The sequence below is a fragment of the Mobula birostris genome, chromosome 5, assembly GCF_030028105.1.
Source record: "Mobula birostris isolate sMobBir1 chromosome 5, sMobBir1.hap1, whole genome shotgun sequence".
NCBI lineage: Eukaryota > Metazoa > Chordata > Chondrichthyes > Myliobatiformes > Myliobatidae > Mobula > Mobula birostris.
Window position 1 is genome coordinate 90,037,707 of NC_092374.1, and position 19,307 is coordinate 90,057,013.

The 19,307-nt window shown below is 46.3% G+C and overlaps 2 protein-coding genes across 2 annotated transcripts in view; one reads left to right on the top strand and one right to left on the bottom strand.

The window, feature by feature from the left end:
* The window catches only part of mogat3a (monoacylglycerol O-acyltransferase 3a), a 17,757-nt gene extending 16,945 nt beyond the window's left edge, over nt 1–812 (top strand). Inside the window, exon 6 of the mRNA XM_072258386.1 lies at nt 544–812. Within this exon, the coding sequence (XP_072114487.1) occupies nt 544–698 (155 nt within the window). The 3' untranslated portion in view covers nt 699–812. The remainder of the gene's footprint in view (nt 1–543) is intronic.
* The window catches only part of LOC140197862 (diacylglycerol O-acyltransferase 2-like), a 27,704-nt gene continuing 8,841 nt past the window's right edge, over nt 445–19,307 (bottom strand). Inside the window, exons 7-9 of the mRNA XM_072258385.1 lie at nt 13,343–13,517; nt 8,549–8,751; nt 445–3,622 (exon numbers count right to left, since the gene is read on the bottom strand). Coding sequence (XP_072114486.1) covers nt 3,468–3,622; nt 8,549–8,751; nt 13,343–13,517 — 533 coding nt within the window. The 3' untranslated portion in view covers nt 445–3,467. The remainder of the gene's footprint in view (nt 3,623–8,548; nt 8,752–13,342; nt 13,518–19,307) is intronic.

Sequence of the window (19,307 nt, forward strand, 5' to 3'; positions counted from 1 at the left end):
TGCCTTCTGACACCTTTCTCTCCTGCACTCTGACCCTTGACCCCCTCTAACCTTGACTCTTTGACCCCTGTCCTTCACTCTGTGACCTTCTCGCTGAATGCCATCCCTGAATCTCCTTCTGCCTCTCTCTCTAACCCCTGATGCTCTTCTCTCTGAACACCCACTCCATGACACTCCATTGCCGCTCTTGTCTGTCTCCTCTCTCATCCTTGCTCACCTTCAATGTTCCTATTATTCCCTTCCTCCCTTCTTTCTCTCCATTCCTCCTTTATTCTCTTCTACTCTCCACAATCCCACTCCCATCCTCCTTTCATCCACTCCTTCTCCATATCCCTCCATCTCCCTCTTCCCACCTCTTTTATCTGCCACTTTCCCCTTCTCCCTCCGCCTTTACCCCTTCTCTCTCCCTCCCCTCTTTGCCCATCTCTCCCCTTCTAACCTCCCTCTCTCTCACTCCCATTCTCTGTCTGTTTCTTTCTTCCCTCTTCTCCCCCTCTGTCCCACACTCCCACCTCCTTCCTCCTGTGCCTTTCCTTTTCCCAGTCGGCAAACCCATTCCGGTGGAGCAGAACCTCAGCCCCTCACACAGCGACATCGAGAGACTCCACAAGCTGTACCTGGATCACCTCACCTGCCTGTTCGAGGAACACAAGACCCAGTATGGCATTGCGGAGGACAGCCACTTGGTGTTGATATAGCGGAGGCTACATCGTTCCGGGACGTCAACTCCAACCAGTAGACCCCAGAACCAAGCCTCAGCCCTCCTGCCTGACTTTGATTGTAATAAATCTGACCACTGTCATTATCTCAAACTCTGCCTTTTCCCTGCTGTGTACGTTGAGTCTGTGTCTGTATAATGGAGCTCAGCTCCCTCTCAGACGGTCAGGACCATCCCTGCTAGGGGAGCAAAGCAGAAATATAATCCACATCTCTCAAAGGGTCTTCGATGGAAATGTTTGTTGTTTCTCGCTCCACAGATGTTGCCTGTATTTCCTGCCAGTGATATCCAGATGTTGCTGCCAAGCTTATGTTGTCCTTGGCCTGGGAGTGTGTGATGGGACAGTGTAGAGGGAGCTTCACTCTGTGTCTGTCCCTGGGAGAGTGTGGTGGGACATTGTAGAGGGAGCTTCACTCTCTGTCTGACCTTGGGAGTGCGTGATGGGACAGTGTAGACGGAGTTTCACTCTGTGTATGACCCTGGGAGTGTGTGATGGGATAATCTCACTCTCACTCACTCACGTTGACTCTGCTATGGAATATGCGATGCTGTTGCTCAGAATACAAAATAATATTCCCCTCTAATTTAGATCCAAAGAAGCACAGAACAGAACTAAAGTACCCTGTGAAACACTGGTAAATGGGGCAGAGGGATTTGCTGCAGTAGATGGGGACTGGTGGGAGTTGACACAGGCCTTGGCCTCTCAGGGTGCTGGGTGTGTTAGTATCAGGCCTTGTGGGAGATGAACTGAAACACAGATGCTGTGGGTAGCAGTGAAATAGCCCTCAGGTTTTGTTGGAAGTAGTTTCCTCATCTTCTGGCTCTGAAGACAGTGAAATGAACGTCTTTTCCTTAGGCCCTATTGAGAAGATGAACTGGACCCCTGACCAGCGGCAGATGGTCAACAAGGCCTCAGGCCCCATGGGCAGTGAAGTGATTAGTGTCTTCATTCTCTGTGGGTGATGAACTGGATCCCTGGCCCTGTAGGAGATGGCGATTAGTAATCTAGCTCCAGGCCTTATCAGAGGTGACTTTCTAGGCCTGTGGCCCTGGAGACCTATGAAATAATGAACTAGTTCTCAGCCCCTTGGCAGTTAAGCAATTGTTCTGCCCTCTGACCCTAGGTGTGATTATGTAGATCTTAGGCCCTGTGGGTGTCAACTGGGCCTCAGGCCCTGAGGAATATGGTGATCTTGCATAGTTGAAGGTGGATTTCTAGCTCTCGGTCCCTGAAGGCAGTGAAGTGAATGTCTTTCCCTCAGGCCCCGAAAGTGATGGTGATCCAGCCCTCAGGCCCAGTTGAGAAGATGATCTGGAGTCCCCCAACTATGGGAGATGGTGAACAAGGTCTCAGTCCCTGTGGGTGAGAGAGCAGGCTCTAGGCCATGTGGAAAATAGCAATCAGCAAATCAGCTTCAAGGTCCAATTGGAGGTGGTTTCCTAGCCTCAGACCCAGAGGGAAGTGAAGAGAGCTCAGGCTCCAAGAGTGATGGTGATCTAAACCTCAGGCCTAGCTAAACTCTCACCTGACCTGTGGAAGATAGTGAACAAGGCCTTAGGCCCTATGGGTCTCAAATGAGCTTCAAACCCTGTGGAACATGGTGATCTTGCCCTCAGTCACATTTGCAAGTGGTTTCTGAGCTTCTGAGGTAGTGAAACATTTGTCTTCTCTCAGGCCCTGAGAGTGATGGTGATCTAACCCTCAGGCTCTGTATTGTAAAGATGAGCTGGGCTCCAGGCCCTTTGGGAGATGGTGAGTTGCCTCAGGTATTTTTTGGAGGTGATTTCTGATCCCTCAGATTGTGGGCAATGATTCAATTATCCTGCCTTCTGTCCCTGTGGGTGAGGAATCAGGACCTAGGCCCTGTGGGAGATGGAGATTGGCGATTTCATCTCCAGGCCTTATTGGAGATGGTCTCCTAAGCTGCCGGATAATGAAGGCCCCATGGGCAGTTAAACAAATGTATCTGCCCTTGGGCTATGAGGGTGATAATCATAGTTATGGTGATGTGCAGCATGAAAACAGGCCCTTCAGCCCATCTGCTCCATGCTGACCACATTTCCCATCTAAACCAGTCTCATTAGACACATTTGACCCATTACCCTCTGAGCCTTTCCCACCCATGTACCTGTCCAGATGTCTTTTAAATGTTGTTAGCATACCTGCCTCAACCACAACCTCTGGCAGCTCATTCCACATACTCACCACCCACTAGGTGAAAATCTTGCCCCTTAGGTTGCTATTGAATCTCTCCCACTCTCACCTTCAATGTGTGCCCTCTTGGTTTCCCAACCCTGCAAAATAAGATTGCAAGCGTTCATTTTAACTATGCCCCTCCTGATTTTACACATCCCTAAAAGGTTGCCTCTTAATCTCCTACACCGCAATATGTAAGTTCTCAACCTGTTCAACCTTTCTCAGTCAGTCACTTGAGTCTCCGCAACATTCTCATAAAACTCAGGGCCTGTGGGTGTTGATGAACCTGTGGGAGATGGTTAGCCAGGCCCCAGGTTTCATTGATGGTGCATGCTAGGCCTCAGAGCCTGTGGGTATGGATGAACAAGGCCTCAGTCCCTGTGGGAGATAGTGAGCTTATTGATAGTGGCCTAGGCCTCACGGCCTACAGGGAATAACTGTCCTGCCCTGTCCCTGTGGGAGAATATGGAGTGAAGAAGCTGAGGGCTGGGGTTCGATACTCTTGCTTCACGTGGAGGGATGTGGGCAGAGGGTGAAGAGGGGTAATGGGCCTCAGTGTATGGTCAGCCTGGTATCCTTGGACAGTCCATACCGCGTCTTGTGCTTATCGAAGAGCCTGAGAAGGGCTTCCTGGTACAGAGTGTGGTAGCGATCCACCTCTTCTTGAGGAGGGTTGGGCATCCTCTTGACAGCGATGGGCTTGCCCACTGTTAGAGAGAAGAGAACAGCTCTGAAGTTAAGGAGTGGCTCATCCCCTCCTCCCATGTTAACCCCCCCCATTACCCTCATTCGGCCCTCACCCCGATACTCCATCATCACTGCCCACTGCCTGGGCTTGTGTGGTCAGAGTCGGGAGGGTCTGCCCAGTGGTGAGGGGAATCAATGACCCATCCATTCCCTGTCCCCCTATCCCCCGTCTCTTTCCTCCACATTCCTTCCTTCCCTCTCTCTCTCACACCTTTTTGTTCCCACCCTCCCCCTAAGCTACTGGCAATTGGTCTTTGTTATTGTCACATGTACCGAGATAGAGGCAGGGTGGAGGTGCTTCTTTACCAAAGGAGGTGTAAGGTGCTCCTTTCTTTCATTATTAAGCATGAGGTCTCGGGTACTTAGAGACTAATAATAAAATAAGTCAAAGTCAGCATGGTTTCCGTCAAGGGAAATCTTGCATGACAGATCTATTAGAGTTCTCCGAGGAAGTAACAAGCAGAGTGGACAAAGGACAGGCAGTGGATGTCATTTACTTAGATTTTCAGAAGGCATTCGATAAGGTGCCACACATGAGGGTGTTTAACAAGACAAAAATCCCATAGCATTACAGGAAAGATACTGGCATGGATAGAGGAATGGCTGACAGGCAGGAGGCAGAGAGTGGGAATAAAGGGGGGCTTTTCTGGTTGGCTGCCAGCTATTTGTGTTCCTCAGGGGTCAGTACTGGGACTGCAACTTTTCACATTATTTGTCAGTGATTTAGATAATGGAATTGGTGGCTTTGTGGCAAAGTTTGGAGATGATATGAAGATATGTAGAGGAGTAGGTAGATTGCAGAAGGACTTAGACAAATTGGAAGAATGGGCAAAAAGGTGGCAGAGCAAATATGGTGTTGGAAAACGTATGATAATGCATTTTGGTAAAAGGAACAATAGTGCAGACTATTATCTAAATGGGGAGAAGGCTCAAACATCAGAGGTGCAGAGAGACTTAGGAGTCCTCGTGCAAGACTCCCAGAAGGTTAATTCACAGGTTGAGTCTGTGGTAAAGAGGACAAGTGCGATGTTGGCATTCATTCCAAGAGGAATAGAATATAAAAGCAAGGAGATAATGTTGAAGCTTTATAAGATACCAGTCAGGCCACACTTGGAGTGTTGTAACAGTTTTGGGCTCCATATCTCAGAAAGGATGTATTGTCATTGGAGAGAGCCCAGAGGAAATTCTCAAAGAAGATTCTGGGAATGAAGCGGTCAAAAAATCTGAGGAGTGTTTGCCAGCTTCGGGCTTGTGTTACCTGGAATTTAGAAGAATGTGGGGGAGATCTCGTTCAAACCCACCGAATGTTGAAAGGACTCTATAAGGTGGATGTGGAGAGAATGTTTCCTATGGTGGGGGTATCCAAAACTAGAGGGCACAGCCTCAAAACTGAGGGGCAACCCTTTAGCAAAGAGGTAAGGAGGAATTTTTTTTTTTAGCCAGAGAGTAGTGAGTCTGTGGAATGCTCTGCTAATGATTGTGGTCCGTGTGTGTATTTAAGGTGGAAGTTGATCGTTTCCTGATCGGTCAGGGCATCAAAGGTTATGTCCAGAAGGCAGGTGTATGGGGTTGATGGGATCCGGGATCGGTCATGATGGAATGGTGGAGCAGACCCAATAGGCTAATTGGCCTAATTCTGCTCTTTTGTCTTAAGGTCTTCCCTCTGCTAGCAAGGTGTAACACCTCCTGATCAGGGTCATGGGATGCCATTGGATCAGGTAGGCACATGGTGGATGGTCAGCCGGTGCATATCATACGTCCTGGTTATGCGACCACCGACACCAGGCAGACAATCTCTGAAGAATATTGACAATGGCTGGGTCACCCATCTGATAAAGTTACTGTTCAGTAGAAGGGAATGGCAAATGACTTCGGTATAGAAAAATTTGTCAAGAACGGTCATGCTCATGGAAAGACCCTGGTCGCCTACGTCATGTGGCATGGTACATAATGTTGATGATGAGGAGGAGAATATTGGTGGGGTCTGGGGAAAATGGGATCGGTCTGAGAGGCAGCATGGGAAGACCATGATCACTTACATCATAAGACGTGGCATATATGATGATGACCTTGGAGAAAGATTCTCACTGTCTACGCTATCGGACACTGGTTTTTGTTATTGTCATACATACTGAGGTGGAGTGGGAATCTTTGATTTGCATGCCCTCCATTCAGACAATTTCATTACATTGAGTTAGTACAGGGGAAAGTTAATGACAGAATGCAGAATAAAGTGCTACAGCTACAGAGAAAGTAGTGGACAGACAATAAAGTGCAAGACTATGATGGAGTCCTCCAAGAGGACCACAATCTTAATGTTGGGGTCAGAGGCTCATGTGCCTCAATGACCCAGAGAACTATGTGGCTGGAGTCAGGGCTTTATGCTTTGGCTCTTGATAGGGTCACCCATGCCAAACAGATCAAAGGGTAGAGGTCAGACTAAGAGTGGTCCACTGTTCCTCCAGGTTCAGGGTTTCAACTCAGGGCTAACAACCCAGACTGGTAAAGCAAAATTGAATGCTCTGAGTACCAAAGTTTTCCAGAGTTTCCAACCGGGACTAGGATGACAGACAGTAGTGAAAACCGAGAGGAAGCTACTGACACTATGAAGAAAGCCCTGAACACCACCAGAGTTGGAGGAGCTTCATTGCTGCCCTAAATGCCAGTAGTGTAATGGGAAACCTGACCTGACTGGCAATGATGAGGTAAATTGAAAGGTCAAGAACCTACCCTTTCATATAAACGGTCTATTGAGGAGTGTGAGTACAGTGGGATAGAAGCACTCTTGAACCTGGTGATAGGTGCTTTCAGACTTTACTATTTTCTGCCCAATGGAAGACAGAAGAGAGACTGTCTGGGTGGGTGAGTTCTCGGATTTTGCTGACTGCTGGACAAGGCAGCAGAAGTTTAGACAGAGACTGAGGTGAGCAGACTGGTTTCTGTGATGTGTTGAGCTGTGTATACAATGCTCAGCATTTTCTTGCAGTCTCGAGCAGAGCCGTTTCCATAACAAGCCGTGATGCATCCAGATAGGATGCTTCCAAAGGTGCAATTTAATAAAATGTTGGTAAGGGTCAACAGGAATGTGCTGAATCTGTTTAGCTTCCTGAGAAAGTAGAGGTGCTGGAGCATCTTCAATGAAAAGCTAACTTTTTGTATCTTCAAAGTAAACCATTGAGCACATCTACATGAAATGCTGTCGTAGGAAAGCAGCATCCATCATCAAAGATCCTCATCACACAAGCCATGCTCTTTTCATGCTGCTGCCACCAGGAGCCTCAGGGCTCACACCACCAGGTTCAAGAACAGTTACTCCCCATCAACCATCAGAACCAAAGGGGTCAACTACACTCACTTGCCCCATCATTGAAATGTTCCCCGATCTCACTTTAAAGACTCTTTATCTCATATTCTCGTTATTTATTGCTATTTATTTATATTTACATTTGCACAGTTTGTTGTCTTCTGCACTCTGGTTGATCTTTCATTGATTCTGTTTATAGTTACTATTTTATAGATTTGCTGAGTATGCCCGCAGGAAAATTAATCTTACGGTTGTACGCAGTTACATATATATATTTTGGTAATAAAATTTACTTTGAACTTTATCAAAGTACATATAGAGTAGACCTCTGCATACTACCTTGAGGGTTGCTAGGGTTGTCATAGCCGGGGTGGTAGTGGGAATAAGCTCCCACTACCTATAAAGTGCTCCCAATGGTGTGCATCTCTAACAGCCTCCGACAACCAAGTCCAACTCCTGGCCTTCACGCGTGGCTTAGCTACTAGGCCCGACGGACCTGTTTCTACTGAGAAGAGAAGGGGCAAAGGCGGACCACTGGCACTTCAAAACTAGTTGCTTCGGGCAGGTGGGGCTTGTCAGCTTTGGATGGCAGCCCACATAGGAGAAGGAAAGCTCTGATTTTAAACCTCCGCTGCCTTGCGGCCTTACTCACCCATGGGAAAGGCTTCGGGAGTAAACCCTGAGGAAGAAATCAGGAGCCGGGATCCCTAAGGCAGTTTGATGTTGTTTACATCTTCACTCTGGCAGCCTCTGCGACGACACTGGTGCCAAACTGTATCGGCGCTTGCCCTTCTCTTGGACTACATCAGTGACAAGGAGAGGGGGATCCCGCTGCATGGGCAACAGCCGGCTCTTCAAATCTTCCCGCCCAGGCTTCGCCCTGGAGAGGACACAGTCCATCAGAGGCGCAAACCCTTGATCCCCTGGGATTGACGGCTGCCTACTCCTACTACCTTGAGATTCATTTTTTTGCAGACATTTACAGGAAAATAAATGAATACAGTAGAATTTATGAAAAACTATATGTAAACAAAGACTGAGACACAACCAATGTGCAAAAAAAGACAAATAGTGCAAATCATAATTAATAAATAAATAATATTGAGAACATGAGCTGCAGAGACTTTGACAGTGAGTCCGTAGGATGTGGAATCAGTTAAGTGTTGGGGTGTGTGAATTGTCCACTCTGGTTCAGGAGCCTGATGGCTGAAGAGTAATAACTGTTTCTGAACCTGGTCGTGTGGGACCCAAGGCTCCTGCACCTCCTTCCTGATGGTAGTAGTGAGAAAGGGGCATGGTGTGGACGGTGATGGATGCTGCTTTCTTGTTCCAGCACTCCTTGCAGCTGTGCTCAGTGGTGGGTAGGGCTTTGCCTGTGGTGTGATGTGATATGATGTTTAATGAAGTTTCACTCATCTAAGTATATGTGACTTTAATAAGCCAATCCCAGTATCGAGGTCACTAAACAGAATATTGGCTTCCTGTGGTTGTTCTCTCCCGCAAGGTGAAACATTGTGCAGTCTCTCTTTTCACGCAAGCTGCAGCCGGCGAGTGCACGAGGGATGGCCACCGTGATACCCACCTACAGTAGCGACAGGCCTGGCGAAGGGCAGCAGTCCCCAGGAGCGGCTGAACACGAGACCACGGCCTCTGAACAGGCAGGGAGCGAAGCCCGCCAGCTTCCGGAACTGCCGCTGCAGTCGATTCCCCCAGCTGTCTGGCTCTAGAACTACCTGGTCGTAGACGTCGTTCTCTCCAAAAGAGTAGACAGGAACTAGGTCGGCCCTGAGTGGAAGGGAGGGAGGAGAGGAGGATGAAGAGAGGGCTGTTGTCACCAGAACTGATTGTGTCATAGGGCCATACAGTACAGGAGTGTTTGATGGCTCTGGGCCTGTACTTGCTAGAGTTTAGGACAATGATGGGGTTCTCACTTAAACCTATTGAATATTGAAAGGCCTAAATAGAGTGGAGGTGGAGAGGATGTTTCTGATAGTGGGAGAGTCTAGTACTGGAGAGCACAACCTCAAAATACAAGGATGCCCCATCAGAACAGAGATGAGGAGGAAGTTCTTTAACTAGAGGATGGTGAATCTGGAATTAACTAGGCCAAGTCATTGGGTGTATGCACAGCAGAGGTCGATCAGTTCTTGATTAGTCAGAGTGTCAAAGGTTACAGGGAGAAGGCAGGAGAATAGGGTTAAGATGGATAATAAATCAGCCTTGATGGAATGGTGGAGCAGACTCAGAGTGCTAAAAGGCCTAATTCTGCTCCTATGCCATATGGCCTTATAAAAACAGGCCCTGAGGCCCAGCTGGTCCAGGCCGACCAAGATTCAGGCTGAAGCCTGGAGACTTAAGGCCTGTCCTGGTGCCAGAGGACTTCCATGTGTGTGGGTGAGAGGGAGGAAAGGGGCTTGTTTTCCTGTTGATTTTCTTTTGACTTGGTATATTCAATTTTGTTGTGCTCTGTGTTATGCTAACAATGGTGGGCATGCTATATTGGTGCCAGAATCTGTGGCAACACTTGCAGATTGTGCCCAGCACATCCCTCAGTCATACTGGTTGTTAATGCTGCTGAGATACATCCTAGGACGCGCTGGGACACGTCCTCAGTGATGTAACCTGGGGTCATCGGGTGTTTTGGGCCTTTCAAAATCAGACACTCTCGCCCAGGCAACCCAGCCATGGGTCATTAGGCCCCGGCTTGTGTCCCAGCAGCATTGGTCCACAAGTGACTCCTCTCAATCCACAGCCATCTGGAGGCTCCCTCAGCAGCCTCTGTGACGGCCCTGATGGCTCTTTTCTTTGTAGCTCCCTCCTGTAAAGCTGAGGAGAGAGTAGGTTCTGCCGAGCGATTGGCCAGCAAAACATCTACACCCCACCTCTATAGACTCCCATCGTGCCCCCCACCCCTGACTCTGGCACTGCGCTACCAGCTCCTGGCATTTGGCTTTCTTATGCTCAAATTCTGTCAATTCTACCATGACCACTTGCTCTTAAATGGCACATTTCACTGTAGTGGGGATATAAGCTCTCACAACCTATTAAACGTTCCCAATGGCGCGCATCTCAAATGGCCTCTGACAACCAGGTCCAGCTCCTGGTCTTCATGTGTGGCTCAGCTACTGAGCCTCACAGAACTGTTTCTACTGACAGGAGAAGGGGCAACGGTGGGTTACTGCCACCTCAAAACCAGTCACTCTGGGCCGATGGGGCTTGTTGGCCGTGGCTGGCAGCTCATCTAGGAGAAGGGAAACGGATCTCAAAACCCTGCTGCCTTGCGGCTGTACCCGCTCATGGGGAAGGTTTCAGGAGCGAACTCCGAGGGGAAAAATCCGGAACTGGAGTCCCTAAGGCAATCTAATATTGAGTTCAATGGCTGAATGGCAAATTCTGCGAGGCTGCTGGTGCCTGCCATTCCTTTGGGTTTGTCAGATGCTTGGAGAGGGGAGTTTGCTAAATGGGCAACAGCTTACTCTTCATATCGTACTGCCCTGGTTTGTGTACCTAGACAGTTAGGATGCAGCATCCATGGTCGACCCTGACCAACAGAGGCCTCACTCACATCTTAAAACATTTTCCTTCTAGTTCTCGATTTCCCTGCCCTGGGGAAAAGACTGTGCGCACTCATTCTTTCTGAGCCCCTGGCAGTTTTATACACCCCCTTTTAAGGTCTCCCTCGTTTGCCAGTACGCCAATGAAAAAGTCCCAATCTACTTCTCACCATAACTCAGTCCCTTGAGACCCAATAACATTCTCATAAATCTCCTCTGCTCCCTTCCAGCTTGACATATCATGGCATGATGATCAAAACTGAATACAATATTCCAACATCTTTACACTTAAATCTATGCCTTCTAATTCTCGATTCCCCAACCCTGAGAAAATGACTGTGTGCATTTACCCTATCTACACCCTTCATGGGTTTATACATGGTCCTGGGGAGCGGAGAGAGAAGGCTAGAGGCTGTGGAGGGTAGTGGGCACAGCCCTCCCCACCCATTGATAGTATCTACAAGAAGGCAGTATCTGTAATCAAAGATCCCCACCGTGCTCACTTGCCACCATTAGGCAGAAGGTAAAGAAAGCTGAAGTCTCACACCAGCAGGTTCAGGAACAGTTACTTTCCTACAACCATCAAGTTCTTGAAACGATCTACAAAACCCTGATCACTATCTCAGCAAAGTAACACCACCAACCTGCATGGCTATGGATTGTGAGGCTTTTTTTACACTATGTCTTGTGTTTGAATACTTTTTTTTCTCTTTTGTCCTTTTCTCTCCCTTCAGTGTTTTGTATAAGACCATAAGATATAGGAGCAGAATTGGACTATTTGGCCCATCAAGTCTGCTCTGCCATCCAATCATGGCTGGAAAAAAAAACGTTCTTCTGCCTTCTCGCTAACCTTCAACCGCTTTACCAATCAAAAACCTATCAATCTTCAACATCAATACACCCAGAGACTTGGCCTACATAGCTCCATGTTAAAAGTTGAAGTTCATTATCAAAGTATGTATATGTCACCATATACTACCCTGAGATTCATTTTCTTCTGGGCATTCACTGTAGATACAAAGAAATACAATGGAATCAATGACAAGCTACACACAGAGACAAATAAACAACTCATATGCAAAACAAGACAAGATGTGCAAATACAAAAAAGAAAAAAAATAATAATATAGCATTCAACAATTAGGACTACTCAGCAATATCTATGTAAATCTTCAGAACGCCACAATACTAAACACCACTAAAATGGTCCAAAAGTTTCCAGCATTTGAGAAATGAGTGTGCTTGGCTATGCCTGTACTTCAGGTTTTACTAGCTTGAACTGAGAGAAAAGAAATAATAATAAAAGACCAACAAATTCAAGATGATTATTGCAGAAAATGCCAAGAGAAACCAGAAACAATTCAAAACATTACAGGATCCCACTCAATCTGATTACTTACACAGGCACAATCAGGTGGCAAACACCATTCATCAACATCATACCTTAAAATACAATTCATAAAAGAAATCACATCTTGTTGTAAATTCAAGCCTGGTCCAGTTTTAGTGTCAGAGTCCTACAAATTATATTACAATCAATACGTTATTACAGATAGGGCAATCCATAATAATCGTCCGGATATAATAATACAGGATAAATAAGCAAGAACAATTTAATTAATAGATATAGCCATTCCAAACACACATAACTTACAGAACTCAGCAAGTGAAAACACAAAAAAGAGGAAATTGAAAGACTATGGAACATGAACGGTGTATACATGTCCCAATAATACTATCTACAACTGCTATCATCCCAAAGACACTACGCAATAGCATTAAACAATTAGGACTACACAGCAATATTTATGTAAATCTCCAGAAAGCCACAATACTAAACAGCACTAGAATAGTTTGAAAGTTCCTAGCGATTGAGGAATGAGTGTGCTTGGCTATGACTGTACCTTAGGTTTTACCTACTTGTGCTGAGAAAAAAAAAATACAATAATAATAAATAATATTGAGAACATGCAGAGTCCTTGAAAGTGAGTCTATAGGTTGTGGAATCACTTTGGTGTTGAGGTGAGTGAAGTTATCCACATAGTTCAGGAGCCAGCTGGTCGTAGGGTAATAACTGTCCCTGACCTGGTGGTGTGGGACACAAGGCTCCTGAACCTCCTTCCCGATGGCTGCAGGGAACTGAGAGCAACAAATTCCTCCGATTCACCATCCTTTAAATCATGTTCTTTGTTTTGTCTGTATGTACCTACTAGCCGATGATGCTGCTGCAAGTTAGTTTCTCGGGGTCGACACTGCACAGTAGTGGTTAGCACAACGCTCTACAGTACCAGTGACAACGGTTCGATCCCTGCTGTTGTCTGTAAGGAGTTTGTACATTCTCCCCGTGACTACACTGGTTGGTGGGTTAACTGGTCATCATAAATTGTCCCATAATTGGGCTAGGATCAAATCGGGGGATTGCTGGGTAGCGTGGCTTGAAATGCTGGAAGGGTCTATTCCTCGCTGTATCCCAATAAATAAATAAATGAAATTGTCCCTGTACCCAGTGTACTCGACAGTTGCCTCTGTTTGACTGGGGAAATCCATGTCAATCATGTGAGGGGATGAGCCAGCAAGAGGAGTGGCGGTGGAGATGCCCTGGACATCGTGTGAGCTGGAGAAGGGAGTATGCTGAGAGTCACGCAGAGGGAGCGTAGATCTCTCTTTGGGAAGGGGATACAATGTTTGTGGAGGAGGGGAGAGGGTGAACACAACGCCTAGGCTGAAGAGAAGGTTCGGGTCCTTCCACTGGCCCGTGGATCGGTGCATTGCCCAACCAAATGTGGTTGTTATCCGCGCAGACAGGAAACTCCACGACCTACCCGTGCTCCAGAGCCATTCGGACGAAGCCCTGCCTGTTCTTCAGCAAGACCCCATGCTCGCCCGGCCGGCCAGTCATTGACTCTGCTGCGCCTCCCACCACGATCACCACTGCTTGGCCCTCTCCCCTTTCTTCCAGGAGGTGTCTGAGGCTTGACCTGCTCACTGAGCATGCTCCTGGGGGAATGGGGGAGGTGGAGGGGAGAGAACGTTACAACATAAGAACTAGGAACAGAATGAGGCCACCCAGTCCATTGAGTCTGCTTTGGTACTTAATAAGATCATGGATGACCACTACCAACCTGCCTTTTCCCCCATAACCCTTGATTGCCCTATTATGCAAATATTCAGCAAATTTTGCCTAAAATACTTTGTTGTTTCAAAAGGGACAGGGAAGGAAGTAAAAGTGGGGGGGGGGGGTGGCATTGTTAATCAGAGATAGCATCACAGTTGCAGAAAATGAGGGCATCAAGGAGGGATTGCTTCCTGCGTCAGTGTGGGTGGAAGTCAGAAACAGGAAGGGAGTAATCACTCGGTGAATGGTAGGGCACTGAGGTGTGTAAAAGAACAAAGGGATTTGAAAATACAGGTCCATAATTCATTGAAAGTGGCGTCACAGATAGATGGGTTCAGAAAGGAAGCTTTAAGCATACTGACCCTAATAGATCAATGTACTGAGCATAAGCATTGAGACATTATGTTGAAGTTGTATATGACATTAGTGAGGTCTAATTTGGAGTATTTGCAGTTTTAGTTACTGATCTACAGGAAAGATGCAAACAAGGTTGAAAGAGTACACAGAAAATTTACAAGGCTGTTGCCAGGTCTGGAGGACATGAGTTATAAAGGAAGATTGAATGGGTTAGAACTTTATTCCCCAGAATGTAGAAAATTGAGGGGAGATTTGATAGAGGTACACAAAATTATCATCGGCTGGTGGTGTAGTGGCATCAGCGCTGGACTTCGGAGCGAAGGCTCCCGAGTTCGAATCCAGCCGGCTCCCTTGCACGTTTTCCATCCATGCTGGGTTGAGCGTCGAGCTAGCAACTCGACCTTGTAAAAATAAGAAAGCCTGCTAAATAAACGGCGTCCCGATGACTCCACTCGGACTTAAGGGCTTTCTTCTATACAAAATTATGAGGTGTACAGACAAGGTTAATGCAAGCAGGCTTTTTCCACTGATGTTGGGGGGGACTACAACCAGAGGTCATGGGTTAAGGATGACATGCGAAATATTTAAGGGAAACATGAGGGGACACCTCCTCACTGAGAGGGTGGTGAGAAGGTGTAACAAGGTGCCAACACAAACGGTGGATGAAATTTCTATTTCAACATTTAAGAGACTATCGGATAGGTACATGGATAGGGGTATGGAGGGCTATGGTCCACGTGCAGGTTGATGTACTAGGCAGTTTAAATGGTTTGGTGCAGACCAGACAGGCTGAAGGCCTGTTTCTGTGCTGTAGTTTTCTATGACTCTATAGACTCCAAAATAGCAATATAGACACTGACAAACAGATCAGGAGGCCGAGTTTGCAAAGGGGCAAAAATAACAGGGTTGTTGTCATGGTGGACTTCAACTTCTCTAATATTGATTGGTGCTTCCTTAGTTCCAAAGGCTTAGATGGGGCAGGATTAGTTAGGTTTGTACAGGAAGGATATAGACTGGCCAACTAGAGGAGAGCCCACAATGTACCTGTGCTTGGCAGTGTCAGAGCTCCTGATGGGTTAGCAGATACAGTAGTTCAATAGATACATAGGCACATGGATGACAGATAAATGAAGGGCTATGTAGGAGGAAAGGGTCAGATTGTTCTTAGAGAAGGTTAAAAGGCTGGCACAACATTGTGGGCTGAAACATAGAAAATAGGTGCAGGAGTAGGCCATTCAGCCCTTCAAGCCTGCACCACCATTCAGTACGATCATGGCTGATCATCCAACTCAGGACCCTATACCTGCCTTCTCTCAATACCCCCTGATCCCTTTAGCCACAAGGGCCATATCTAACTCCCTCTGAAGGGCATATCATCATCATCATAATGACATGGGTGATCATCGTCTCCTGACCATGACTGATCTAGGCAAATTTTTTCTACAGAAGTGGTTTGCCATTGCCTTCTTCTGGGCAGTGTCTTTACAAGATGGGTGACGCCAGCCATCATCAATACTCTTCAGAGGTTGTCTGCCTGGATAACCAGGACTTGTGATGTGCACCAGCTGCTCATATGACCATCCACCACCTGCTCCCATGTCTTCATGTGACCCTGATCGCAGAGGGGGGCTAAGCAGGTGCTTCACCTTGCTCGAGGGTGATCTGCAGGCTAGTGGAAGGAAGGAGCATCTTACACCTTCTTTCATAGAGACGTATCTCCACCCCGCCAGTATAGGGCCTATACTGTGCTGTTTCTATCATATTGTTCCAGGTTTAATTGAACTGCTTACAACAAATATATTTCCCTGGGCAGAGAATTCCACAGATTTGTGAAAAGCAGCTCCTCCTCATCTCCATCCTAAATCTACTCCCCTAAACCTTGAGGCTATATCCCCTAATTGTAGCCTCATTTACCAGTGGAAACCACTCTCCTGTCTCAATCTTATCTATCTCTTTCCCGGTTTTACTGTATATGTTTCCATAAGGTCCCCTCTCATTCTTCTGAGGGAAGAAAGAAGAGACAATCCAACACCACACTGTGTGCCCACCATCTGGGCAATGGCCTCATCTCACCAGAGGTCCTGAAGCCTGAAGTCCCACACCACCAGGCTCAGAGACAGCTACCTCCCTTTCAACCATCTGGCATCACAAACAGGGATCATTTAAACATTTCTTTTTCAGTTAGTATGTGGTTTGTATTTTCTCAATGTCACCTCGTGGGTCTGTGTTGTCTTTGGATTGTTTGCCTGTTATGTCTTAATTGTATGTCTTTGGACTTTGTGTTGCAGGTGTCTCATTTGTAATCATGGGGATTGTTAAACTCTTTGTATTTATCACTTTTATTCAATTTGAGATAATTTAATTAACAAAATATTGTCTGTGTCTGAAACTCCTACGTGTGTATTTCGGGGTGGGGGGGCACGCCACCCCTCCTTATCGACTCATTGTGATTCTTTGTCATGTGGATCTCAGACTAGTCCTTCTGTGTATCGTCAGTGATTTCTGTTCATCAGGATTCTGTATAGTTTGTCTGAGCTCCTGTTAGTTTTTCTAGTTAATTTATTAACTAGAAAAACTAACAGGAGCTCAGACAAACTATACAGAATCCTGATGAATCTTTAGTCTGGTTTGAATTGCCGAAGTCTCTGTGACTACTGCACTTGAGTTCGCCACCGGTCCTCACATCTGACTTTTGAACTGACTTCACAATCTTGATCACTACGTCAGGAATGGACACTATGGTCTAGCTATGGAGTGTGTGACTCAGCATAGAACCAAGGGCACTTAAAAATTCACTGATGAGAATGTCCTGTCCTGGTCCAAACATATAGACACCATGGCCAAAACACTCAGTAGTGTCTCTGTGTCCTCAGGAAGTTAAGGAAATTTGGCATGCTTCAACGTTTATTGACACAGCTGTAGAAAGCATCCTATCTGCATGCATCATGGGTTGGTACCGCAAGTGCTCTGCCCTTGATCACCAAAAACTGCAGAGATGTGGACACAACTCAGCACATCACAGAAACAAACATCACCCATAGCTTCTGTCTACATTTCCTGCTTCCTTGGGAAACTAGACAACATCTTCAAGGCCCCTTTCCAGCCCTGTCTTTTTCTATTCTCCCCCGTACCAAATCGACAAAAGATGCGATTAGTGACCACTTTATTAGGTACCTGCTCGATTGAGTGCAGATTTGTGGTCTTCTGCTACCGTAGCCCATCCACTTCGTTCAATGTGTTGTGCATTCAGAGATGGTCGTCTGCACACCATTGTTGTAACACATGTTATCTGAGTTACTGTCGCCTTCTTGTCAGTTTGAACCAGTCTGACCATTCACCTCTGATTCCTGTCGTTAACAAGGCAATTCTGCCCATGGAACTATCTCTCACTGGTTGATTTTATTCACACCATTCTCTGTAAAGTCGAGAGACTCTTGTGCATGGAAGTCCTAGGAGATCAGCGTTTTCTGAGATACTCAAACTGCCCCGTCCGGCACCAACAATCATTCCACACTCAAAATCACTTAGATCATATTTCTTCCCCATTCAGATGTTTGCTCTGAACAACAACTGAACCTCTTGACCACTTCTGCATGCTTTTATGCATTGAGTTGCTGCCACATTGGATATTTGCATTAACGAATGGGTGTACAGTTCAAAAATTCAAAATGCATTTGTTATCAAGTATGTATGCAGTCTATCACCGAGATTTGTCATCCCACAGACAAATATGAAACAAAGAAAACCATGGAACCTGTTTAAAGAAAAATATCAACTGCTCCCCCAACACACCAAAAAAAAAAATCACGCAAACAGCAAAAAAGAAAAAAGAATGAGTGAAAAACACAGAATATTTTTAAAAAATCAAGTCAGTCCAGGCATATTCTGGTCAACTCCATTCAGGTCAATATAGCTCTGTGTCGTTCATTATCTGCATAGCACCCCGATCAAAATCACCCAAAATAGCAGAATAGTTTAACCTAATAAGGTGGCCACAAAGTGTAGAAAGGCTTGAAAGCACATACAACCAAGCTCTAGGACAGGTTACATGCTCTGGATATATACAAGACTACTGAATGACCTCCTAGTACAATAAGATGCACTCGTGACCTCACAATCTAGCTGGTTATTGGCCCTTGCACGTTCTCTGTAACTGGGACACTTTATTCTGCGTTCTGTTACTGGATTTCCCTTGTACTATCTCAATGCACTGTTGCAATGAAATGATCTGTATGGACAAAATTTTTCACTTCACGTTGGTACGGGTGACAATAATAAACCAATTTACTAATCTAAATGACTGCCTTTGAAAGAATCACAGGTTTGAAGTCGGCTTACCAGGGCGAGATAGGTCACCTGGTTTAGTGGAGCCACAACAACAACCTCTCGCTCAACATCAGTAAAACTGAAGAGCTGATTGTTATTATCATATATTGCATTGTACTGCTGCTGAATATCAACAAAGTTCACAGCACATGCCAGAGATACTAAACCCAATTCTGATTCTGATTCTGTCTGGTGCTTCCCACTCTCTCCCCACTCCCTTCGCCTTTCCCCAAACGTGATTCCCCTCTCCCTGCCCCCTTCCCACTCTCAGTCCACAACAGAGACCCAGATCAGAATCAGGTTTATCATCACTCACGTGTCATGAAATGTGTTTTTCTATAGTGGCAAGCTGTACAGCGCAATACATAAAATGTGAACAATATCGTGCAAAAGTCCTAGGCAGCCTAGCTCTATATATGTACCGAAATATATACATTATTTTGGGAAAAGTCGGCAGCTTTGAATTCCTGGGTGTTAACATGTTGAATGACTTGTCCTGGGCCCAACACACAGATGTGATCATAATGAACACATACCAGCATCTTTCCTTTCTTTGGAGGTTGAGGTCATTCAGCAAATGGGTGAACTGTTGAAAAGATCCTGAATGTAAGAAGCTGCAGAGAGCAGGGGAATCAGCCCAATACATCACGGGCACATCCCGCCCCACCATGGTGTCTACAGGATGCACCTTCTCAAGAAGGCAAAGTCTATCGTCAAAGGTCCTCAACATCCAGGCCATGCCATCTTCTCACAACTACCATTAGGCAGGAGGTACAGAAGCCTGAAGTCTCACACCACCAGGTTCAGGAGTAATTACTTCCCTTTGATCATTTGGTTCCTAAACCAGCTGGCACGGCCCTATTCACAGGCACAAGAATTTCTGCAGATGCTGTAAATGGTGAGCAATACACACAACATGCTGGAGGCACTCAGCAATGCAGGCAGCATCTATGGAGGAGAATAAACAGTTAATGTTTTGGGCTGAGACC